General features: G+C 43.9%; 1 protein-coding gene across 3 annotated transcripts; it reads left to right on the top strand.

Annotated features, from left to right (window-relative positions):
• Positions 1-850: 850 nt before the first annotated feature.
• TMEM45A (transmembrane protein 45A) lies at positions 851-25618 on the top strand. 3 transcript variants are annotated; one of them, XM_024216155.1, is made up of 9 exons: positions 851-1018; positions 5197-5235; positions 5351-5395; positions 7504-7752; positions 16770-16980; positions 19385-19597; positions 20408-20592; positions 23362-23507; positions 24709-25618. In XM_024216155.1, exons 5-9 carry the CDS (start codon positions 16791-16793, stop codon positions 24800-24802), a joined length of 828 nt encoding a protein of 275 aa, XP_024071923.1. In that variant the 5' UTR covers positions 851-1018; positions 5197-5235; positions 5351-5395; positions 7504-7752; positions 16770-16790; the 3' UTR covers positions 24803-25618. The 3 variants fall into 3 exon arrangements, with proteins under 3 accessions (XP_024071923.1, XP_024071924.1, XP_024071922.1); XM_024216156.1 differs by lacking the exons at positions 5351-5395; positions 7504-7752; XM_024216154.1 differs by lacking the exons at positions 5197-5235; positions 5351-5395; positions 7504-7752.
• Positions 25619-27056: the final 1438 nt, after the last annotated feature.

The raw sequence follows: 27056 nt of genomic DNA on the forward strand, positions 1-27056 counted from the left end.
ATTTGTGTGATGATTTTAAAACATGAGTTAAATCTAATAAAATGGTCATGAAACATTTTTTCAGTTTTTACTATGGTGCCATACAGCCCACATTCTCCCTCGCAGTCTCACCCCTCATCGGCCCTGACCCCCCACCCCCTAAATTCGAACACCCCCCCCCATTTCAATTCCTGGGGAAAACACTGGGACTCCTGCAGTGGTTTGAAGGGGGGCACCAAAACGCTGGTATGTCTTGGAGGGTGGCCCAGGCTATGCCCCCTTTTTGGCCCCCCTGCGGACATACCTATGAGTAAAATACAAATTAAAGAGATACAGGACTAGTGTCCGATTGAAACGCCCTGCAAAATCCCGCATCCCCTTAACAACTGTACAGGGAGTGCGCCTGCCAGTTTAAATGACTGAGACCGGGGGGCAGGGACAGTGCCGTAAGCCCGCAGCTTGGGACTGGCTCTCTGCACACTTTCAAGAACCCAGAGAGGCGCCCCTGCCCAGACACTCTCCCCTCCACGCCCCTCCGCTCCCTCCCCGCCGCTCAGTGCCACATCACTCCAGCCTCCGCCGTCCCCGCCCGCCCTCCGCCTGCAGAGGGCGGCTTGCCTGTCTTCTGCACGCGGACCCGGGAGCAAGAGAGTGACTGCGCCTGGAGCCCATCCGAAGGCGCCGAGACGGCAGCGCTACCAATGAAAGGCAATCGTGGGGCGTTGCAGACAGGCCAGCGCTGGAGTTTAGCGCCCAGCGGTGCAGCCAGCGGAGGCACAGCTGGGCAGCTGCGGTGGGGGAGGAGGGCCGCATCCTTTGCAGACAACAATTGGAGGAGTTCTCTACGTGCGGCAAAGAAGACGCGGGGGAAGGGGGTGTTAATGTTTCACTCCCACTCAGAGATGGGAGGCGGCGGGGACTCGGCGCACAGCTGGACTGTAAAGGTGGCTGAAGGCAATAGCCGCAGATTGGTCTCAGTTCAAGTTTAAACAGGCAAGAAAGCAGGAGGAAGGAATTGCAGAGAAACAGTCCAAGCTAGGTAAGGGGTTGCTTAATATATGTTAAAATGGTTTAAACTTTGTATTGACTGTGGAGAGGCAAGAAAACAGTCCGTGCCTCAAAGCAGATGCCGCCTGCCCCTGCACTAGAGCCTCCGATTTAAAAGGAGTTGAGCGGCTGAAGCGGTGTTCCCTGCATGCATCCCCTAAATTATTTGCTTTAAATCCTGGTGTGCTGTCTGCTGGGTGAGCCCCATTTCCTTCTCGCTGAGGAAGGGAGTTGCATCCAGCAACGTGTGCTCTCAGACACTGCCTTCCTTACTCTAGACTAGTGTCTTGCATTCTTGTACAAACACTTTCAAACAAGCCACCAATCAGACTAGGAGCAAAGGACTAGGAGTTTTGTTTCCTAGATTCTTGGGTACTATTCCTGGCTCTGGGTAACTCCTCTGAGGGTTGCTCTGAGGACTAATCGACATCCCTAACTTTTGTTGAGATCCTCTGCTGAAAGATGAGAAGGGCATAGCAGGAGAACTGAGGGATAGCAGAGTACCCTCATTTATTACCTGTACAATGTGTCTGTTATAGTCAAGCGGTACTGACACTCTAGAGTACATTCAGATACTATATACAGTATCTCGTAATTTTTTATGGGATTATATAATAATGCGCTTCATTTTAAACCCATACATATTCTGGACTATTCCACTCAAAGTGTGGGTGACTTCTTACTTCAGTTATTATAAATCATTGACATCAGCAATTCTGAATCATGAAATAGAGGCTGCTGAAAATGTTATGGATGTGAATGAAACAAATCCTACTTAGTTTTAAGTTGCTGGCACTGTTTACCTTTCTCCCTTGTTCTGGGGTCTTTCAGGTTGAGAGAAATCTGTGTTTCGTCTTCAGTTTCTGGCTGAAAAAATTGAATTGGAATTTAATAACTATCACTTATTAAATGGTAGAAACTCCCAAACTACCAGGCTCCCTATTTTACTTTATTCTGTTTAAAATCTCTGAGTGCTCCATGTTATTCCAGTTTTCAGAAATCACTCCTCCTTCTCCTCCTCTGATAGTTCTACAACTTTACATGTTCACCGAACTGCATATTCCAAATGTTTTTTTACCTTTTTAGTAGGCAGCTTTTAGAATTTTCAGCAGTTGGCAACTGAAATGCACAAGAAGTTAAAGTTTTAAAGTGTTTATACCTCTGCATTTTTAAATCAGAGCTTGTGTGATCATTTTGTATTTGCACACCTGCTACTTGTGATTTGTCTGGTGTTATAACTTTATTCTGATAGTATTATGATCTTGTGTAACTGTTTTTGTTCATCTGTTGAGTAATGGCACACACTTGAGAGTCACCATAAGTAGGTCACCATTGTAAATAAAAATGTGTTGGTGTTGCTTTTGAGGACACATTGATCATTCACACTAAAATCACCATTCCTAATCCAAATTAGAGCTGGATGAAATTTGCCAGTGAATAGTTTATTTGCTGAAAAACATAGTTTTGGTGGACCTGAAACTAGTCAATGCATTGAATTCACTGAATAGATTTGACCAGACTGAAAAATCAAAATGTTTCAGTAACATCAAAATGAAACATTTGATTCTGAGCCAACTCAGTTTTTGTTTTACTTTGTAATTTGCTGGAAATATTCAAAAGAAGTTTTCAGTTTGACCCAAATGAAACTTTTTTCGATTCTTTGGAATTGCCAGCAAACTGAAAAATCCATTATTCACCCTGCTCTAATTCAAATGTCTTCTTACAACATTCAGCATTACTTATTTGGGCTTTCCCCATATTTACCCTCTGTGGGTGGAGTAGGTTAATATTAGAGATTTTTTGGTCTGTGGTGAATATGGGTGGAAACAAGGAAAATTACCATAGAGGTAGAATAGTAAAATAGAGTGAATGATTGCAGCTATCTTTGGATAAACTTTCTTTTTGACTTACTGTTGGCTGTTTTCTGTCTTCTCTTGAATATTGTATCTTTCTGTGACTAGCCCATTTTTTCATTTACAGCAGCAAGTGGCCAGAGCAGTATCACCAAAAGATTTAAAGGCTTTCTCCAGTTCATTAGTCTTAAGACACCGTTGAACCAGGATTTGTCAATGGCAAAACTCCTATTGATGTCAGTGGGAGCAGATATGGCCTGTCTTCTGCTACTTAGTCACCACAGAGCCATACCGTATTTAGTTATAGCAGAGAGCAATTGACATTATTATCCTCCTCCCTTCCTAGATGCTCACTGGACTGGGCAAAACTCTTGTGGCCTTGGTCATTTGCTTGGCAGACTTTCCACACATAAGTAAGCAAACTCTATTAAAAGCTCTTAGTTTGTAGTGTGCAAAGAAATGAGTGCTACACCCATTCTTTACTACAGGGCAGGGTACCGTACAGGCCATGCTTAAGAGTCCAGCTCCACCTTTCTTCCCAATGGAAAAGAAGAAAAAGCTGTAGGTATGATCATAACAATGTGTTCATTAGTTAATCGGAGTGCCAGGCCAATTCTTGGTCACTCTTTTCTCCAGTTCAGGAAGTGGGTTAACACCTCATTCAGGTTGCTGAGCCTGTATAATTCTTTTCACCTCACTTCTTCAGCACTAACTTTTTAACTAGGCTAAGCCTGGACTAGGATATCTTATAACTTTGTATTTCCCTATATTGTTGTGCCTGTTGCTTTCTCTACAGGGGCTCAGAGTCAAGACACATCTAAAATTGGGGCCCGTTGAAGTCAATGATGATGCTTGGCTGTATCTTGGAGGAATATTTGGCCTATTACTTGTAGCCATTGGTTTGGTTGATCTATTAAGACCTTATCCTGTGGCTACTCTATGGGTAGCATTCTTACTGTCTTCAATAGGGTTTCTGCCTGCAGAGGGGCTGCAGCATTGAGCCCTCTTATGCTCTGTCCATCATTTTGGAGGATTTTTCATTTCCTACTAATGTTACCATCATTACCAAATGCCCATGTAGTCACTACAAGGTGAAATGTGCTCTGTTAAACGGGGAATATCCCTGCTTCTGGGGTTCACATGCCTGGGGGGCATTGGGCTTACTTCCAGGACAAGTTTTCAAACTTAACAATACTGTTCGTGTGGTGTGCCCAGGCCTTCTTCCTCCATCTCTCTTCCCTGTCCCATATGGCTTTTTGCATCTCCTCACAGTAGTGCCTGCCAGGGGCAGTATGCTCATTCAGCTGCATGAAGGTCAGCATGCGGAGCACACTGCCTCTCGCAGGCCCTCTCTTGAGGAGAAGACTTCCAACAGCAGAAAAACATGAGACTCATGGAAGAGGGAGGGGAACAGGCTAGGCCACTGGGCCTAGCCTCAGCTCACATGAGTGCTTCTCCTCTGCTCAGCCCAAGTGTTTTGCTGGATGCAGCTGGCCTGATGGCAATTAGCCACGTGGCAGTCTCCCACTCTCCCATTACTCTGTGTTTGTTCAGTACCTAGCATAATGGGGCCCTGGTCCATGGCGGGAACTCGTAGGAGCTACCGTAATACAAATAAATAATAACCAGGCAGTATCACCAGCCTAAAGCATTCAAAACTCCTGGGTCAGGCCCCTCAAAATTATGAGACTCAAACATACATTTTTGGTCTTTTAATTTGCCTTCTGTTTTCTGAGCTGTTAGTGTTCATATTTTTCAGCTTTTCTCTGCAGCTCTGAAAGTTAGAAACGTTTTCTAAATGAAAGCTGAGATTCTCACATGAGCTTGGAAGCTGGGGCTTTAAGAAAAACACTAAGTATCGTGAGACTTGTTCTATAATCACAAGAGTTAGCAACACTGCAGTGCAGTCTTCCATGAGGAATCTAGAGTGCGTTTGGGGTGGCTTGGGTGTCTCCCCTCTCTCTTGTTCCTAACCTCATTTGCTTTCAGCAGCAGAAGGTGACAGTAATCAATTGTCATGAGCATCACCTGCTGCCCACTCTGCTCTCTGGCTAAATACAGCCAGCTGCTGTATCCTGTGGTGTGGCAGGGCCATCTCTGAGAATGTTGACAAGAACAGTAAAACAGGTTAAGGCCCTGTCTATCTCTGAGGTTAGTCCTGATTCAGTGGTAGCGGCCAGCAACCAGTATAGCTGCTGCCCAGGGAAACCTGAAATGTAGATGAGGAAAGCTGGAAATTGTACAGGATGAGTTAATTTTGCTTGAAACAGGAATAAGAGGAAATGGTGTAAATCATAGCTTTCTTTGTCTACTCCAGATGCTGGACACAGATTGCTAAATCCCAAGTATTGACAAGGTAATGACATCTCATGTTCTATGTGTTATTGACCGTAGGGTGGGTCAGAAGGAATTTCTTTTTTCCACTTCTACTCATATGTTTTCCCATGTTGACTTTTCATCTTTCCCTGCAGCATCACGTGTTGGCCAATCCTGGAGCAAGTATACTGGACTTGATGGTAAAAAAGTTTGTAAAATACTAAGTGTGCAAGTATAAATTGGAATGAATCATCTGGTGAACTTGGAGATAACAAGAGTCATTATATTGTTTATTATAGCCCATAAATGTACTAAGTGCTTCAAAGATGGCTCCTGCTTCAGATCACAATCTAAATTGTAGATAGATCACAACCTCTAGGATGACAGACCGAAGGGACGGATGGGGTGAGGAAGCCATGGTTTATTGTAATGAGGTTACATGGGTACTCGGTTTATACAAGCCCACGTGGTGTTTTATGAAGTTATTTTTAATAAAAATTATATTCACTTGCTTGTATTGCCTATCACAGAATTAAGTTTTCAGGAGAGATTTAAATGGGGAGGGTAGCAGCTTTGCAGGACAATGTCAAGAGAGTGTTCTATGAAAAGAGATTCATCATGGGGGTGGGTTGGGAAGAGCAGATGCTTGTGGGAGAAGTGGCCGGAGGGGACACCAAGGCTGGCACCATTGGAGTATCTACTTGCACACTTCATTCAACTTGAACAATGAATATAAAGATCAGTTTCACATTCTGGTTCTCATGTACTGGTATGATGCTGTAATGTTTAGGTTTCACAGGCTGCAGGGGAATCTTTAAATCCAAACACAGGTTTTTAAAACTTTCTACTTATCTTAAATTTGAAAAATCTTAATTTTGCAACCTGACATTATATCTTTTTGTTTTATGATGCTGTATTTGCCCTGATAAAACTGATTTAAGAGCTACCGATACCTCCTGGGAAAAATAACCAGTTAGAGGCACCTTTGCCTGTCATATCATGAATGTATCTGATCAGAGATAGTTGCATGAAAACTGGCTCTTTGTTCTGAAGAGTGTCTCTGTTCCAGCTGCTTATTCTAAGGTGCCTGTACCCTGCAAAATTAAGTATTCTGTACTTGAAATCTTAATGCTCTCGCTGGTGTCAGACTCTACAGTAATTAGTTGTGATACTGCAAATAGAGAATTATGATTTCTGGTTAGGAATAAGATGGACCCACCCTCAATAGATGGAGGTCATTCCTCCTCCAAAAACAGTGCTTCCCAGACCCTTAGACTCTAAAAAATAGCCTGGACTGAAAGTTCAGAACATTTCAAGATTAGTCAGTTTCCTAATGGTTAGTGGTGTGTGCGCACACATTTTTTTAAATGGTTGCAATTCCTTTGTTTTTGTCTTTCCTTTCAGAAAGAACCTGAAAGTGGACATATAAAATGTAATGCCTTTACTTCAGAACACTTTACAGACTAACTGTTAAAGGGCCACATAAGTGCCAAGTGCAGTATTAACTATACAGGAGGTCTTTGTTGTATTACAGCTACTTGTCACATTTTATTTTTTAAATGAGCTTTCTTGACAGCTGCACTGTCTTGTTAGATCCATTCCTCTGAAACACTCATAATAGTGTAAATTGGTTGCAAGGGAATTCTGTGGTTCATAAAACTGATTCTAATACAGTCCAAATGATATGTTCTGTCATATTACTTCTCCCAAAATGGGCTTTGACTTCAAAGTCATCAGCTGAGATAACAAAGCCTTCTCTTCTCTTGGCATTTTGCTAGCATGTGCACCAGCAATGCTTGGTGTGTGAGCATGCATAGAATTCTAAGGAGTCATAGGATTATAGTGGCCAATGTGGCTTAGTATATTGTGTGTCCTTTTTGTGGACTGTGTGATCTCTGGTTGAGCAAGAGGTATTTATAATGCCACAGAGACTGTTCAGTGAAGTGACTTTAGTTGGTTTAGAGACAAGTAGGAAGACTTATTTCTTCAGGGAGGGAACTGAAATTGCTAGTACAAGACCAAAAGCAGTGTGCCTGATGCAGGTATTGAGAAGAACTCAAAGTTAGCATTTTGTGGCACTTGGAAATAAGTTATTCTATGAAGGTCCAAGTGATCATTAGATTGTAGGACTAATCAGATTGTAGAGCCAAGCTCCTTCTAAATAAAATAAAATATATAAAAAAAATCCAATAAGATCCCATGAAATCACAAAGTTGAACTTGCTCTTTACATTTTTGTTTCCTGTGATAATTTAGTGCTTAATGAAAGGTTCCAAATTGGCAAATTGATTGAAATCCTATATCTGCAGAGCAGCAGCTGCTCTGACAATAAGAGCGAATGGAAGAGAAGAAGCTTGTAGTGGAAGAGCTGGACATGCCAAAGTCTGTGGGTCCCGATCTAATGCATCCAAGGTTTCCTCCAGAGATGGTGTGGCTATATGGGAATAGGAACAGATGCAGCAGGGACGGGTGAAGGTGGACTGAAGGGTTGAGGAGACTTGGAGTGAGGGGCCATCACTGAAGGATGAGGAATTGATGGATTGGAGGCACTAAAAGGGGTAGGTGATCGATACAGCTATGAGATCTGAGCAGGGAATGAATGCTTTTCTTCTGCACAAAGGTGGTGCTGCTGGATTGCAGATCTTTCTTGTACCTAAATTGTAATTGGGGGAGATAATTTTTTTAATGCAAAGTACATGTTTAGAAAAAAGAAAAAAGGAAGACAACAAACTTCCCCACTCCCTTCAACTGGAAACTTACATGCTGGGACATGGGTATGGACTCACAGAGGTAACTGACTCATGAAGAGGAGCAGTCTGAGCGCAGGACTGGGAGATGAGCTCCTGAGTTCTAATTCTGGCACTGATGCTCTCGTGGTGGCCATGGGTAAGTCAGTTAGGCCAAAAATTTCAAGACTGTCTAGTGCTTTTGCCTGTCCAACTTGAGGCACCGTGGCCCTCACTTTCATAAGTATATAGCACCTCTCATTCCAACTGAATTTAAAAGAGAGCTACAGATATTCAGCACCTCCGAAAATGTGGCTCAAGGTGTAATAGGCACCCAAAACCAGTGATCCTGTCTAAAAATATGGGCTTCCACCTCTGTGCCGCAGTTATCCTTGACCTAAGATCAGTATTACATGTATTGCCACACTTGTTATCAGCTCCAAAGTAGCCCCATGGGAGCACATTTTCAGAGCTGTTTGGGGGTGATCAGCAGCATGATGCCCATTGACTTTGACAGCTTCATCTCTGCTTAACGTATCAGAAACATGGGATAAAACACACTTCCACTGCTAAGGCATCTTCATCTCCAGTTCATTCCAGGGTACTTCAGGAATTAGCTGAAGCAATCTTGAAACCGTTAGCAATTATATTTGAGAACTCCTGGAAGACGGGTGAGGTCCCAGAACACCAGAAGAATAATAGGGTTATAAGGAATAGCCAGCATGTATTTGTCAAGAACAAATCATGCCAAACCAACCTAATTTCCTTCTTTGACAGGCTTATTGGCCTAGTGGATGGGGGAAGCAGTAGCCATCATATATCTTGATTTTCCTAAGGCTTTTGACACAGTCCCACATGACATTCTCCAGAAGTAGGGCTCTGTGTCTGTCACGGAGGTCGTGGAAGTCACGGATTCCGTGACTTTCTGCAACCTCCATGACTTCTGCAGTGGCCTGTGTGACTGACTCCAGGGCTGCCCAAGTAGCTGGCTCTGGGGCCAGTTGCTCAGGCAGCCCTGGGGCCGGCTGCGCCGGCCGCTGCTGGAGTGGACCCGCAGCTAGCCACACCGACCACTGCTCTGGAGGCCCCAGGGACAACTGCACCAGCCACTGCTCTGGAGGCCCCAGGGACAGCCGCACCAGCCGCTGATGAAGTGGCCCTGGAACCAGCTGCATCGACCACTGCTCAGGCAGCCCCGGGCAGCTGGCCCTGGGGACTGCCCCAGCAGCACCCCCCCAGGGTGGCCCTTCCCCCCCTGCAGCAGCACACCCCCACCCTCCACCCCCACCCCAAGGTTTAGTCAGGAGTATTTATAATATAAATCATGGATAGGTCACAGGCTGTGAATTTTTGTTTATTGCCTGTGACCTGTCCATGACTTACTAAAAATACCCATGAGTAAATTGTCCATAAGCAAACTAGGGAAATGTGATCTAGATCAAATTACTATAAGATGGGTGAACAACTGGTTGAAAGACCATACTCAAAGAATAGTTATTGATGGTTCATTGTCAAACTGGGGGGATGTATCTAGTGGGGTTCCGCAGGGGTGAGTCCTGGGTCCAGTACTATTCAATATTTTCATGAATGACTTGGATAATGGAGTGGAGAGTGTGCTTAAAAAATTTGCAGGGTGACATCAAGTTGGGAGGAGTTTCACACTGTGATGGGGTGTACAAACCCCACACTGAGCAACAAGGGCTTAAGGGCTCATTTTGGGCTCAGCCAGCCCTCCCCCGCCACACCTGCAGTAAATGCTCCATCTGCTGGAGGAATTAAAAGGCAGCAAATTAGCTCAGTTGGTGAGCAGTGCTGAAGGTGAGCAGACCTACAGCCCACAGCTCCAGAAGTTAAAAACTTCTGCGTCTCCTGCCCGGAATGCCAGCTAGTCAGGCCAAAAGGGGGGATGAAAGCCCCCCTCATCCCTCTCCCGGTCATCGATGTCCCCTTCGAATGAATTGGGATAGACCTTGTAAGCCCCCTGGAAAAAAGTGCCGCCAGATACAAACACCTATTGGTGATAGTTGATTTTGTGACTCGCTATCTGGAGGCAATCCCACTCCATAACACCAATGCAAAGACTATTGCCATTTAACTTTTGAAAGTCTTTGCTTGAGTAGGAGTTCCCAGGGAGATTCTCACTGACCAAGGCACCAATTTCACATCCCGCTTGATGAAACAGGTCTGTGAGCTTTTGAGAATAAAGAGCCCCCGTACCTCAGTTTATCACCTGCAAATGGATGGCCTGAAGGCTTCAACCGAGCCCTGAAGCGGATGCTGAAAAGGTTTATGCCAGAAGACCTCCCACATTGGGATCAGCTGATTCCCCCCCCCTCCTGTTTGCCATCCCACAGTCCTCTACAGGCTTCTCCCCATTCGAGCTCCTGTATGGGAGACGGCCCCGGGGAATCCTTGACCTGGTCCTGGAGATGTGGGAAGGCCAAACTCCGAGAACTCAGAATGTCCTACAGTACTTCAGGGGGAGACTTGAGACTGTGGGAGCTGTGGCTAAAGGAAACCTCCTCACCACCCAACAAACCCAGGAACCCTCTTATAACAAGGGAGCGCGGGTACGCACTTTCAGGCCAGACGATCGCGTCCTCCTTCTACTCCCGAGCACAGAGTCTAAACTGCTGGCCAAGTGGCAGGGACCCTATGAAATTGTGTGCCAAGTCGGGCCAGTCAATTATGAAGCTAGACAACGTGACAAACAGAAGCCCACCCAGGTCTATGACATCAACCTGCTGATGGCGTGGAAAGAACGAGAAAGTCTATTCATCATCCCGTGCGCCCCAGCGCCAGAACTGTGGCCCCAAGTACCTTACGCCCTGTCCCCAGGGGCTATACAGGTGGGGGAACAACTTTGTCCTGAACAAAGAGCCCAGGTGTCGAGCCTAGTGAAAGCCTTCCCAATGGTGTTTTCCTACCTACCAGGAAGGACCCACCTCACACACCACCACATCCAGCCTGAACCTTGGACGGTATTGCTGCCACCACCAAGTGATTTACACAAAATTTCAGGGAAAGGTCACTTGGAATCCCTATCCCCCCAAAATATCCCCCAAAGCCCCTTCACCCCCTTTCCTGGGAAGGTTTGAGAATAATATACCAATCAATTGGTTAGCAGTGTGAGCACAGACCAGACCCTTTGTCTTCAGGACACTGAAAATCAATCAGGTTCTTAAAAGAAGAACTTTATTTGTAAAGAAAAAGTAAAAGAATCACACCTGCAAAATCAGGATGGAAGGTAACTTTACAGGGTAAATAAAAAGATTTTAAACACAGAGGATTCCCCTCTGGCTCAGCTTCACAGTTACAAAAACAAGAATAAAACTACTTCTGTAGCATAGGAAAATTCACAAGCTAAAACAAAAGATAACCTAACACATTTCCTTGCCTTACTTACAATTTCCGTGATTTTAGATGGAATATTCCAGGTATATTTTCAGGAGATGTTGTAACTGCTTGGCTTCTCTCTCCGTCCGGAGAGGGAACAACAAAGAGAGAGCCCAAACACCCCCCCCCCCCACCTGAAAATATATTTTCTGATTGGTCCTTCTGGTCAGGTGCCAACTAGGTTATTTGACCTACTTAACCCCTTACAGGTAAGGTGATTCAGTACAGCTGCCAAGGAGGGATTTTATGCTACCCTTCTCTCTATATTTATGACAGGGTCATTGAGGAATTCCACAGTGAGTGGCGAAGCCCTGTCGTATTAGTCCCAAAACCGCATGGCACTGTCCGGTTTTGCATTGACTTCAGGAAGGTTAATGCAATCTCCAAATTTGATGTCTACCCCATGCCCCAGGTGGATGAATTACTAGACCGGCTGGGCGAAGCTCAGTACATCACCACCTTAGACTTTACAAAGGGGTATTGGCAAATCCCACTCACACCAGAATCGCAAGGAAAAATTGCTTTTGCCACTCCATTCGGTCTGTACCATTTTTGAACTATGCCCTTTGGACTCCATGGGGCACCCACGATGTTCCAACGCCTTATGGACCAGGTGTTGCAGCCCCATAACTCATACGCTGCAGCCTATTTAGATGATGTAGTCATCTACAGCCGAACCTGGGAAGAACATCTGGCCCAAGTGGCGGCCATGCTCTGCTCCCTGCAACAGGCTGGACTAACAGCAAATCCTGCAAAATGTAAAATAGGGAAAGAGGAAACCACCTACCTGGGATACATTTTGGGGAAAGGCCAGATCCGGCCCCTTATAGATGAAGTCCAGGCCCTCAAGGACACCCCACGACCTACCACCAAGAAACAGGTCAGGAGTTTGGGACTTGCTGGTTACTACTGTTGGTTTGTACCAAGATTCTCGATGATCGCAGCCCCTCTCACAGACCTCATCATGAACGACATCCCCAAGAAAGCACACTAGTCCGAGGCCTGTGAAAAGGCCTTTCAAGAATTGAAAGAACGCCTCTGTACAGAACCAGTCCTATTCAGTCCAGACTTCTCCAAAGAATTCATTTTGCTTCCGATGTGGGACTCGGCGCTGTTTTATCTCAGGAAATAAAGGGGGAGGAACACCCAGTGCTCTATTTGAGTCGCAAGCTGTTCCCACGAGAACAAGCCTACTCTGTCATAGAGAAGGAGGGCCTGACAGTGAAATGGGCCGTAGACTCGCTCTGATACTACCTCCTGGGAAACCCATTCAAGCTCGTCACCGACCATGCCCCATTAAGATGGCTAAACACCATGAAGGACACAACTCCCCGACTGATGTGCTGGTACCTGTCTCTCCAACCCTACGCATTCCAAATTCAGCATCGAGCTGGGGAAGCGCACCAGAATGCTGACTTCTTTTCCAGGGAAGAGGGGGCACAATTGGATGGCCCCGACTCCCCAGGCTCCATCTTGAGCGGGAGGGTGTGTGATGGGGTGTACAAACCCCACATTGAACAACATGGTCTTAAGGGGTCATTTTGGGCTCAGCCAGCCCCGCCCCGCCCCACCTGCAGCAAATGCTCCATCTGCTGGAGGAATTAAAAGGCAGTGAATTAGCTCAGTTGGGGAGCAGTGCTGAAAGTGAGCGAAGGCCTTGGACTGAGGTGACCCCAGGAGGGGAGACAAGAGAAAGAGGCCCAGGGAGGACAGCCTTAAGTAGTCTTGGTTGCCAGGTTACTGGTAGCTAAAAGGACTCTGGGTCGGAGCCTGGTAGAGTGGGAGGGCCCGGGCTTCCCTCCCCCACAACCCCCATGGCAGTCCAGGGTTGTGGCCATTACCACTAGGCCACGCTTCCCAACCAGACCCTGTGTGGAGACCATTACACACACACTTTGGGGGACAGGATTAGAATTCAAAATTATCTTGACAAATTGGAGAATTGGTCTGAATTCACCAAGATGAAATTCAGTAAAGACAAGTGCAAAGTATTTCACTTAGGAAGGCAAAATCAAGTGCACAGCTACAAAATGGGGAATAACTGAGTAGGTGGTAGTACTGCATTTGATACGAGATGTCATAAGCATCCCACAGTTATTTCCTGATATTAGTAGTGGGAGGAAAAATTGTTATGGATATCACTGTGGTAACTTGACAAATGCAGACTTTCTAATGGCGACTTCTGTACTGGACGTGCTTCTCTCATAAAGCTGCCTGGATGGATAGAAAAGGAGGGAGGCCTTAGAATTTCACTACTCTGCATCATTTGGAAAGTGTTTTTGGTTGACTGTCCTCTTTAGTGTAACATCCCCCGGGGTTTGATAAACACAGGAAATTACAAGGCATATGATGTAGCAAAGGAATGTGCAGGGAAGGAGAGCTACATGCATATATTGCATCCTCCAACTTGACAGTAGTTTGTATCCTGATCTAGTATAGGATATGTTGTCTCATTTTCTCATTATTTTAAAAAAGGTATTAATATAGTACTTCTAAAAACTACTAACAAGGCTTTGTGAATAACCAGGCAGTGTGTTAGCTTCCCTGTGCAGTATGCCTCAGTGCTGTCTGGGGGAGCATGGATCACGTCACACTCTCCATCAATACCTGGCCTGGGCCGGGGAAGCTAATGATCCAACCAGCAGACCAAATTTGGTGGTGAATCGTGGTCACATGCCACTTGAGGCAAGTTGCCCGTACACTAAGGAGAAGCGCTGTCTGGCAAACCTAGCCCTGGGACTTGTAACCAGTCCTGTGTACCATATTAGTGCGGTGTGAAGAAATAGTCACTAGGGCAGTGGTCCCCAAACTTTTTACCTTGCGCCTCACCTTACCCCTGGCTGCTCCCTCCCCCAGAGCCAGGGCCGAGAGTGGGGCCACGGCTCCAGGAGGGGGGGTGGGGATTGGATTAGGGGGCCGAGACTGGGGCCACAGCTTGGGGCAGGGCTGGTAGCCAGGGCCCTGGGCGTGGGGCCAGTAGCCTGGACCCCAGGTACAGGGCCGTGAGCGGAGCCTCAGGTGCGGGGCCAGGAGCAGAGCCATCAGTTGGGGCTGGCGACAGGAGTGGAGCTGGGTGGGGCTCCTTCCCTGCCACCTGCAGGGGCTGGCCCAGGCCCCAGCCGCTTCTTCCCGAATGTTCCTCCATGCCCCCCTAAAGGGGCGCGTCTCACAGTTTGAAGACCTCTGCACTAGGGAATAGTCTGAGTAATGTTTAATTCTGACTGGAGTTTAATTTAGGTCTTCAAAGGCAGAAATGAATGCATGAAACCATAGTGTTCCATTTACTGCATGGCTTGTTTCATAGCCAGAGGATATTGAATAAGAACTGACTCTTTCAAATCTGCTTGAGTATTAAAGCATAATTTACCTGACTGCTCCCTACATCTATGAGCCCACATCCTTCCTCCCATTGTGTGCTGTGACACCCAGCTGGCAGGGGTATGACATAACAAGCAGCATGTATGTTGTAGGTAGCTGATGAGTATGGATTTTGGGGGGACCTGGGAGATACAGATTTATAGGGGACACATCAATTTAAAGCATAATTCTGTTTGGTTTTTTTTTACAAGTGACACCTGGCTGTATAACTCAAGCATCAGAGATCATCTATCTTTATGTATGCTTAGTTTGTTTACTTTGTGCATTTGACAGCACTTGTGTGTAGTCATTTTCTGTTTCCCCTATTTGGAAAAGTGTGGTTTCCCCCCTTCTTACTTTGAAAGAGAAATGTGAATTGTAAATGGGCTATCTGGACATGTTTTAGGGCAGGAAATAACTTTTGCAATGTCAGTTTTCTTATTACCTTGCTTAATAGCTTATCCTTATAGTCTCAGGTATTATTGACTATGTACTAAATATGGCAGTAACATGCTGATCTGCATTTGAACCAGACATATTGTAATTGTAACCTGCCTCTAAATGAGGGCTTCTTATGGATTTAATTTGCATCTCTAATCCAGTATCTTGTTTTGATGTATGGTGCAGGGTAAGGCTTTGCACCTGCAGAGAATGACGAATGTAGACTGAATAAAACATTTCTAATTAATGGCATTCAGCGAGATCAAAACACACAGAGAGGGAAGATTTTTTTCCTTCACTCAGCGGAAAAAATAACATGTCTAAAACAAGGCAGCAGTACCATTCTAGTCAGCAGGCTTTGGACCAACCAAAGACAAACACTTTCCAGACAAATGGAAGCTTTAAAAGCTTGAAACACAAGCACCACACCCCAGAATTTCAGATTGTGTTGGTGCTGCAAAGAGTGTAAGACCAAACTAGCAAGGTGCTGCTGAATAGTGTAAAAGATGCATGCGTGAGTGAGGAGCTCTTGAATCAGAATCTCTTAACAGTACATCTCTCACTCCCAAACTTGAATGGTTAGGCATTGGTGCTTGTGATGATCTCTGCTGGGCAGATCAAGAAATGGACTGGCTTTGGCAGACAATGCCACATCTCCCAGTTCTGATAGTTCGGTAATAACTATCTCACAGATCTTTCCTCTATGTTAGACACATTTTTTTACTTCATTTGTGCACACTTCAATGGGATTTCTGTGTGGTCAGGACTCCTTGTATTTGTTTTAGCCCGGGAGTTCTCTGGTGCTCCCACAGGGTAGAACAAATGCTAGTAGGCTGTCTCAGGGATCTCTTCCCTTCCCATTTGTGATTATGTGGGTCTCCTCCCCTCCACGTGCAACTGGGCAACAACCTTGTGGCATCTTCAGCCACTGCTTCCATGGAAAGGTAATATTGGGAAGGTATCTGATGTATTTTTAGCATGTAATGGAGTTTAGCAGTTGGAAACAAGAAGTAGAGCGGACACTACATGACCAGCCAACATTACATGGGCAGTCAATGAGTACTTTGTGGACCACAGACCACAGCTGGAAAATGGCTGTACAAGGTTGTATTGAAGGAGAAAGGAAAGATTCTAGAGCCTTCGTATTCTATTTATATCAGATTGACTGCATATGATGGGAATTCTATGATTATTATTGTGAAAGTGAAAAATCTAATCCATATTTGCTCCAAAATCTGCTGACCTGAATGGCACTGCTGTTTCAGCATTCACTAAGGGGGGATGGGGGTGGCAGAAATGGGCTTTAAGTATTTATACTATCTATCTATCTATCTGTCTTTCACTGATCTCTTTGCCAGTATAATCTCAACACCTGGAATATTGTGTTGTAACTTTTTTTGTCTTAGAGTGACCAGTCCTGGAAATCTTACAATCCTTCTCATTTTTGCAAAATTATGTAAACTTGTAAGACTCGGGCTGGGATTTTTAAAGCAGCCTAAGGGGATTAGGCACCCAAATCCCATTGAATTTCAGTGGTATTTGGACAACTAACTCCTTTAGGATCCTTTGAAAATTGCAGCCTACATATATCAAATTATAACAGATTGTCTTCCTAGAAATACCTTACTCAGTCAGCAATCTGTGTTTCTCTTCAGGTTTTTGGATTATAGAGAAACATGGGCAATTTCAAAGGTCATGCTCTGCCTGGGAGTTTTTTCCTCCTCTTTGGCTTGTGGTGGTCAGTGAAGTACCCACTAAAATATGTCTGTCGAAAGAACAAGAATGCTTGTTACCTTGGTTCCAGGGCAGGATTTCAGCGCCTGGAATTTATTGAGGGGATCGTCAAAGCAGTATTTGCCCTGATTGGTAAGTAAGACTCTGATTTTAAAGAGACAGAATAAAAAGATGAGGGCCACGCTAGTTAATATTTTTATCTTTTAAAATGATCTATTTACTGTCAGTTTTATTATAGAGCTGGTCATTGTTTTAAAAAAAAACCCTAAAGCCCATGAATTAATGTCATAATAACAGTGAGGGTGATTAACCATTACAACAAACTACCCAGGGAAGTGGTGGATTCTCCACCTCTTGATGTCTTCAGATCAGGGGCGGCTCTATGTATTTTGCTGCCCCAAGCACGGCAGTCAGGCAGCTTTCGGTGGCTCACCTGTGGGAGGTCCGCTGGTAACGCGGATTCGGCAGCATGCCTGCCGCCCTCACGGCAACCGGCACGCCGCCCCCCACGGTTTGCCGCCCCAGGCACGCGCTTGCGCTGGTGCCTGGAGCCGCCCCTGCTTCAGATCAAGGCTGGAGGCCTTTCTAGAAAATATGCTTTAGCCAAACACAAGTTATTGGGCTCATACAGGGGTAACCGGGTGAAATTTAATGATTGTGGAAGACATATATACAGAGGTCTGACTAGATGATCTAACGGTCCCTTCTGGCCTTATAGTCTATGAATAATTGGAGTCACATTTAGTCATTCCATAGTTAAGCTTGTAACATGTTTCCCGGCTAAAGCTGAATTTTGAAGCCCCGTTAAGATCCGCACACTCTCACACGTATCAGTTTGCCAGTTCAGGGGTTGGGATAGAGGTTGTGGTGCAAAGGTGTGGTCATTGACCTGGGGCTCTCATATGCAAACTGGAAACTGCAGGCAGGGTGGGCAGTGCTTGCCCTTTTTGAATGTACTACATTATGATTTCTGTCCATTGCTGTAAATGGGTTTTGAGGGCAGCTCTGTGAGCGCTTCCCAGCTTTCAGATGTCACCGGCTTCCAATGAATATTAATAGAACACGTGAATGTAGAATGCTGTCTACCTGGTGAAATTCAGAAGTGAAAATATCTACCCTTTTTTAAAAGAACCAAACCTTTTGAGCAGCAGAATCACTACCTGAGATTGCCACTTCACATTCTGTTATGGGATAGCTTAGAAACAAAGCAAAATGAAAGCCAGACCGATGGCTTAGTGGACTAAGCAGCTGATTTGAAACCTTTGTCTCGTTCAAATCACAGCACAGTTTAATTTAGCAGTTTTCCCTTAGGAAGCAGGTAAACTGAGTATTTGGGAGCTCACTGTGTGTGGTCTCAAGACTTAGATATTGAAATGGGGCCACAATGTTACATTTAGCTATTTGCTTTGTGGGGATAATAAAGATTCCATGGTATTTCTAATAAGACATGGGCTTTGTCCTCTTCTGCTCTGTCACAGTCTCCTTCCTGCTTGTCCCCACCCTACTGACCTCCAGTTGGCCACTGCCCTCCACCCCAGAGATGGCTGCACTTCAGTGATGCTGTATGATATGTACAATTATATATTATCCCCTTACAGAAAAGTTCTCTTCAGATCCTCTGTGAGATCTGTAGAGCTGATATTCTGTTGGAATGCAAAATACTAAATCAGTGCTTTCTTTTTTGCTGCAGCAATGTATTGTTTTACTGTATTTTAACTTATCCCTCAATCCAAAGTGTGGACAGGAAAGACTGAGGGAGAAGGAATGAAAGCTCCAGTGTTGGAGTATATGGATGTGCTGAAACAAATTTGAAACAAATCTGCATTTGCTCTTTAATATAACAACTTGTATCCTGTAGGGGGATAGTGGGATCCATTATGCTACATACAATCTTCAATGTAAAATATATATTTAGATGTATAGAGTGTCTCAACACAAAGGGCTTCACAAACTACCGTGTACACTCAAAATACCACTCAAATGCAGCCTTCACTGGGATGGAGGGTTGTAGCTACATAACTGTTTGCGGGTTGTCCAAAAAAAGCAGCTTAAATCCCTACTTTTAGCAAAAAGTCCCATTGGAGCTTTAATGCCCATGCACAGCAGAGAGGGACCGCTGCCTTTAAGGCATCATAGGAAAGATCCCCAGGAAGTCAACTAATTGGCATACCAATGTATGTACTGCAGGGGGGTGAAAAGCTAAGGTGTCCCTGCTAGGACTTGAACTTGTGGTTCTAATCTAAGGAGTCAAGAGATGTCAAACCCATTCTTAAGCCACTGTTTATCCAGAGAAAAAGATTGTTCAAGGTTTAGTCAGGTGATCACAGACAATAGTAAACATTTGATTAGAAAGCAGCATAAAGTGGTGATCTGCACTGTTAATGGCTGCATGATACCAGACAATAGCACGACTGGCCTGCTGCTGCTGCTGAGTAAAGTACTGTCTTTACTGAATGGCTAAAGACTTAAAATCTGTCTGTACCCTAATTAAGCTCCAGGATAGCCACCAATGCTTCCCCTGGTATTTCATATGCAGGTATGATAGCTGAGCAGTTTGTTCCTGATGGGCCTCATCTGAAGTTGTATAATTATGAGGAAAAACACTGGGATCACTTGATGAACTGGCAGCATGCCACCATGTATCTCTTCTACGGCATCTCAGGGCTGGTTGACATTGTGGCTCATGGCACCAATGCATTGCCAGTGGCCTTGGATAGGATGATGCTTTCGTTAGCAGTTTTCATTGAAGGTGAGTTTACTCGTGTGTACAGAACCTGGAGGAAAATGAGGAGCCAATCAACCAAATATATTATTATTTATTATTATTAAAGTAGAAATTATTTGGACTAAAACTGAAGCCTAAGGGAGTTAAGTTCCCAAATTTCAATAGGAGTTGGGCACTTAACTCCCTTAAGCTCCTTTGAAAAATCTCAGCCTTGATCCGCCTAGATTTTAACTAAGTGCATTATAGCATCACCTTTGCTACACTTTAGAGACAGTTTGGTAATATTTTATGTTAATCCCATTTTTAATTAAGGATTATAGGGCAAATCCCCTCCCTGTTTCCCAATCAGAGGAGTGGGCTGGGCTTTGGGGAGAGTCACAGGGGAAATGTGAGGAATCAACATCCTTTTCCCGCTGTCCTCCAAACTGGCTGTGGGGCAGCAACTGAGCTACTTTATGGAGCTGCACCCACCTCAGTGTTATATGGTGATCAGACTATATAACTATAACCCGACTATAAAAGCATGTATGTATGTATGTATGTACAATTACATGTCTCCTCCTTCCTTCCTTTTGTGCCTGCTTCCGTCTTATAGTACAAAGGGGCCTAATCCCGATTGGGGCCTCTGGGTGCTACCATAATATAAATATTACCTTTGTGCATTTCTAAGCTTAACTCACTAGGGAATAAACATTTTAAAGGGAACTTGATACAGAGGGAGCAGTTCACAGTTTCTAGTGGGAGATGAGGGGAACTGTTGGATGTCATTAAAACAAATGCCTGGTATTGTACTGTTCTGTCTTAAAAGATTGATCAGTTCCTATGTTGTCACAGGTTTTCTCTTTTATTACCACATACATGGGCGAGCCATGCTGGATTTTCATGTTCATCAGTTACTTTTAGTGGCTATCTTTGGAGCAGCTTTTTGCATATTTCTGGAAGTCTTCTTCCGCGGCAGCATTGTCCTTGAGATGCTCCGGACGAGTCTCTGCATTCTGCAAGGTAGCTGGCTCTGGCAGGTGAGTCAATGTTTCCAGCTATTAGGATTCCCTCCTTTGATTGTAATACTTGCTTTATCCCTTTGCTGCTTCTCCATTGGCATGCTGGTACTTCAGATGTGACCTACTATGCATTTACACAGTGCCTTTTATGCACAGATCTCAAAGCACTCATAAATAACGACTAATCTTGAATTTCCCTGTGAGGATATAGAAGTGCTTAGTACACATTTTACAGATGGGGAAGCCATTTTACCAGTACATCTGTTTTCCCAAGGCCAGATATTGACTCAATGCGTGAACTAAGAATAGAACCCAGGAGTTCAGATTCAGTCCTTTGCTGTAATGACTAGACATTCCCAACCCTGGAAAATACTGTATGAACTATGTAAACCAACAGTTACTTAGTGGTGCTACATAAATGCAGTGTTTTTTTACAGATAAAGTAAGTCCACAATTCAGAAAAACTGCAGGAAAATTAATAAGTAAATGCTCATCAAAGCACAGTCAAGGTAGAAGATGGAGGAAAGGCCATGTGAACAATTCATTGGCATTGCTGTAAAGAGCAGCGGTGGCTCCAGGCACCAGCGCTCCAAGCACGTGCCTGGGGTGGCAAGCCGCGGGGGGCGCCCTGCCGGTCCCTGTGAGGGCGGCAGTCAGGCAGCCTTCGGCGGCATGCCGTGGGAGGTCTGCTGGTCCCGCGGCTTCGGCGGCAATTTGGCGGCGGGTACACCGAAGCCGCGGGACCGGCGGACCTGCCACAGGCATGCTGCCGAATCTGCGGAACCGGGGACTTCCCACAGGCATGCCGCCAAAGGTGGCCTGCCTGCCGTGCTTGGGGCAGCAAAAAAGCTAGAGCCGCCCCTGGTAAAGAGGCAGGAAAGGGAGCAGTATCTTGAATGTGTTGGATTGGTCCCATCTCTCTTTTTCCTAAAAAAAAATCTCAAGTGATCAGTCTATATCCTGATTCATCACTCCAAGCACAGCTTGCCAGTTTCAAAACTTTGGAAGTGGAACAGGTAAAACAAGTGCCCCAAACTTTAATACTTCAGCAATATGGGCACTAGCATCAGTCACGAGCATTACCTCATATAAGTCTAATAGACATTCCTATCACCATTTTGTCATGCCATATACTTAGTTGGTGTTTAGTAGACATACACTAATTAATTTGCTACTCTCAGGACAGTGTACTCATGAGAGAAATGGTGGTAAATATTGGTTGTATAAATCACTGCTGTCTAACAACAGAAGTAGGAATATCAGCAATCTTATGCTGGAGAACTGTGGTTGCTATAGTAACTTTTCTTTTCCTTATGTCTAGACGGGTTCCCCCTTTTTTTTTTTTAAACATGTTGGCCAGACATGGTGAATGAAAATGTGTGGGGTTCTTTAGAAGAACTAGACATTTAGCACCAAGTCAAATATTTAAACACTTGCACTAGCAAAAAAAGAAACCTCTTCAATTGCAAACTTTTCCATAATTGAGCTCAAGAAAAATGTCCAGTGTCTCAGAACTTACTGCTGTATTTTGTTGTTCCATGATTTTTTTCTCTTGACTAAAAAGTTTTACAACAGAATAGTTAGACATAGTCATTTAGCTTTCCTTGTCTATCTTGTCCTCATTAAGAGAGGTAACTTATTACAACACAAGGAATTAAATAGAAAAACAGAAGAGTTCTCAGATACAAGGGTGGCTTTTTTGACACTTGCATGACAGACTTCAACTCTATGTGTGGATTGAATACCACATACTGGCTGCAGAGTGGCAAGTTTGTAAAAGATGAGCAGCTTTCCTTTTGTATTGCCAATGCCCTGATTAATCAGATTCTCTGCATGTGAAGCAAAATACAGTCAATCCAACTCAAATGTTCTCAGCCAGACTGTTGAGAACTGATGCTAGAGGGGACAAGATAGCCTAAGGAACCAGTACTGTTCAAGTGAAACCCTGGTCAACAATAACAGTCGCTAGCATCTGATTGCTGTTTGATGGCTTATGTGAAAATAGTTTGATCTCTTCCAGCTCCTAATAGACTGGTGTCCATGTCTCAAAAAGTCACCATCATAAGGGGCACTAGCTTGGATAAATGTGTTAAATTTTTGTAATAGTTTGGAAAGAAATCTCACTCGCCATCTATAGAATACATACAGTTCTTATTAGTCTTTACTGATTTAATAAAAAGTGACACTGAAACATGTTTTCAACATGTAAGTTAAAGTCCCCTCTCTTGAAATGAATAAATAATTAAAATCCAACCATTATTGTTTGCAATCTAACCTGATTATTGCCCCCCTCCCGCAACAGAATCTTATTAATAACCAGGCTTTTGGAGAAGGGGGAATGCAATAAGGGCTAGTATTTGTGGGTAGGTGGGTAATCTTTGACTCTGACAGTTTTCTGGCTGGTAGTGTTTCCCACTTTCAGAGTACAGAAGGAGAGCCGCTACTCAGTCCTCTTGTACCACATAAGCCTGACTCTCACAGGATCAGTTGGGCTGGTGCAGAGTTCCCCTTCATAGGAGATAATACAGGGCTCTCTGGAATTGGCCCTGTATCTTTGATGGAATTTATTTGTCTTTCAGCACTACAGTGCAGTTTTAGAAATAATCTAATTTAAGTATGATGCTGTAAAATTGTTTTGTTATAATGTTCTTAGATGTAATCTTCAATACACTTAAAAAAACAATCTGCAAACGTTTGCCGTGTGACCTATGCCCGACATGTAATGCATGGTATGGCTCAGAACAAATGTCAGATGAATGTTATTAAATAAATTTAATTTAATTACAGATTGGTTTTGTACTTTATCCTCCAAATGGCAGACTGGAATGGAACCAAATGGATCACAATAATATGATGTTCTTGACAATGTGCTATTGCTGGCATTATGCCTTTGCTTTTCTTATACTTGCAATGAATTACACTATTGTCAGCTGGTAAGTTAACTACAGAACTAAAACTTTGGAGAACCATGTGTCAGTTGCACCGAGTGTAGGACTTTAGGCTCATGGGATAAAGTCCCCCCCTCTCCTCCCAAGATAAAATAAAGATGGGCTTTGCTCATTCATGGCCATTACATCACTGATCATTCCAGTGAAAGGGAAAATAAGTACTTTGTGAACAGAATGGTATTTCACCATTGTTAACTGGCATCTCATGTAAATTGAGCTACTTTTGACATTGTTTAGAATTGCATTACAAAAATCAGAGCTGGAAAATACCTTCTAGATCAGTGGTTCTTAACCTTTCAAGACTACTGTACCCCTTTCAGGAGTCTGATTTGTTTTTGGTACCGCAAGTTTCACCTCCACTTAAAAACTACTTGCTTACAAAAGCATAAAAATACAAATGTGTCACAGCACACTATTGCTGAAAAACTGCTTACTTTCTCATTCTGTCTGTATGAAATTTTGGTTTGTATTGACTTTGCTTGTGCTTTTTATGTAGCCTGTTGTAAAACTAGGCAAATATCTAGATGAGTTGATGTACCCCCTGGAAGACCTCTGCAAATCCCCAGGGGTATTCTACCCCTGGTTGAGAACCACGTTCTAGATCGCTAAGAATCAAGATGGGGCAGTCCCTACAGCATGGTGACAGATAGTGCTTGTCTGTGCCAGTTTTAAATGGCTCAAGACAAGTGGCTATTACCACTTCATTTGGAGACTGTTGCACAGACCAAACAGATTTCATTGTTAATATTTTCCCATGACTAAATTTTCTTTTGGCCAGTTTTATCCCATTATTCCTAACTATAGCCATGTGCCTGGTCTCACAGTGTTTAATCTGAGAAAACCCCCACTGAAGTCCTGATTTTCCGTGGAATGGTATATTGGAGGAATCAGGTTTGATCACTGTGACAGCAATGTCTAGCCCATCTACCTGTTGTATCATCTTCCTTGGTGTTTATACCTTTTTCCATTTTTGTAGGCAGTTATATCCCTGCTCGGTCATCCTTTGGCCATATTTAGTTCTTCCAGTTTTTCCTCATAAATCAGTCATTCTGGCTCCTTGATAATAAAAATGATTAACTTTGTGTCCCCTGTAACAATAACCAGATCAGCATTTGAGTCGTTGTTTAGTTTAGAATGTAAAATTACGTGGCAAACCTCTTCTTTCCTTTCCCCCCACTGTCTCCAGGGTAGTTCGTTCAAAGATTAAACAGGCCCAGTCCGTGGAGATGGGATTACTGAAAACATCCGAACGAGATCAGGAATCAGAAGACGAAATCTAGTTTTGTATAAATTCTGTTTTACCACTTTGCCTTCTTCATCATTAAGATAATTTTTACCTCATTTCTAGACTAGTTTACCATCTTGTTTGTTCTTCATATAACTCGCTATGCAAGTATCATCCATAAAGTACTGTATACTGCTACATAATTAGATTCTTATTTGCAGAGTGTAGGCCTTATATTAATGTGGTGTTTCCATTAGTACATTGTTCATCACATGCTTTAGTGGAAAAATATTTTCCTATTAGATGAACTTAGATTGGATGGGGTGACATTGTCAAGTAAAAATCAATTCAGCCCATTAATAGCTGAGCAACATGTTCTCCTCCTGCTGTTGGAGAAACTGGTAAATTTCCATATCTAAATATGTCAAAAAAGCTGAATTTGCTGAATTGCCAGGCATGTACATAAAATAATTGTACAGAACTTTAAAACAATGGAATAAGCACATTATTGATGGAGACCTACATCTGCATTGTCAAGAATATCTTTGCTTGTTGTTTCAAATGAAATAGCAAAAAACTGCAAATTGCAAACCCATGTAGCATTTATCTGCACAGTCTATCCTTTGTTCGTTACCACATGTGCTCTACCAAACTTCTGCAAGGAGATCAAGTAAGTGTAGAAATGACCACTGGGATTGCCCATCATGAGGGGAAGTTACTCATTGTAGTGACTTGACACTCCTATCACCCTTCGCTTTGACAAGCAGTACATTGACCCTACTTTACAGCCAGGGGTATTGGAACAATTTTTATAGTGGGGGTGCTGAAAGCCTTTGAACAAAACTGTAAACCCTGTATATGATGGAAACCATGTATGTGGTTGTTACTACTACTTCAAGCCAGGGGGTGCTGCTGCACCCCCAGCACCCTTAGTTCCACACCCCTGTTTACAGCAAGTATAGCAACTTTCTATAGAAAGGCTGCTGTATGTCAAACAGGGCAACATCAGGCGTCCAAGTTAATTCTGTACCCTAAATTCAGCTCCTTTCCCATACTGCAGTCTAGTGGGATTTCAGTAAGGCACTGGGGCAGTCACATAACTGGATGCAGTGCACAAATCCACATGCTGTGCTCAGCAATGGCAGCATATGTACTTGGACGCAGTCTGCAGCTGAGGGACCTGCTCTGTTCTCTCTGCACTCTCTTGGAGGATGTTGATCATTGTAGAATAGAGTGCTGTATGGACACACGCACACAGTGATCATTTTAAAATCAACTCCGCAGGCTTCTTTGTGCATTTCTGAATGTATAGTAATTTGTACTGTACAAATGATTCTGTGAGGTGCCAGGTTTCAACTCCTGCTGCCGTAAGGATACATTCCAATATGAATTGTAGGATTAGGAAATGAATAATACATGGCAAAGAACATTAGTGAGTCTTACTGCATGGAAGCATACTGCCCCCAGGAGGTTCAATACTTGAAGTACATCTGTAACACAACTCATTCTTTAAAAAGCCTATAGTAGTCATGACTGGACATCTGCCATTCAGCAACAATTACTCCTGGGAGAATTTTGCACCAAAAAATTAAAAATTCTGTTCACAATATTTTAAAATTCTGCATATTTTATTTGTCAAAATACTGCAATATAATCACTCTAAATAAATTACTAAAATAATTGAAACCAAACTACAATATAATGGATAGAGAATGGGAGTGGGGAGCAAATCCCCTTGACTAATAGTAATATAGCTAGGTGTGACCCTTTATTTCAAGTCAACAAATATATGCAGCCATATGCTCAGTGTTACAACATAGGCAATTGAGGGCAGGGGAATCAAACTCACAATTTATGTTGGCTACTGCCCATCTCTGAAAGGACAGTAGCCAACAGTTCATAGAGCACATTGTGATAGGAAATTTTTTCAGTACAAACATTTAGACCAGTTCTAATCACTAAAGCACCATCAGCATTTATAAGGCCATACTGTCTTGTACCCTGGGCACTCTGGCAATGTAAAGAAGCCTTAAAACTTTTACACCTGTTTTATACTCCTGGGGAAATTCACAAAGACAATGGGAACACTAAGCAGGCAGGCTCCTACATTCTGCTCTGCCTGAGGGGACAGAGCTTGCCCCATGCCTTCCTCCTCAGAAACATCCCGAAGCCCTGCCCCTCCATGCTGAATGTGCTGCAATAGCGAGTGAGAGGGACAGAGTGTCCCTCTCTCTCTCTCACATGCATCCCCCTCCCAGCAGTGATTTACATCTTTACCGGCACCTCTGAGCGCCCAAACTGACCTGCCT

The sequence above is a fragment of the Terrapene carolina genome, unplaced genomic scaffold, assembly GCF_002925995.2.
Source record: "Terrapene carolina triunguis isolate 2854851 unplaced genomic scaffold, T_m_triunguis-2.0 Scaffold558, whole genome shotgun sequence".
NCBI classification, from domain to species: Eukaryota; Metazoa; Chordata; order Testudines; family Emydidae; genus Terrapene; species Terrapene triunguis.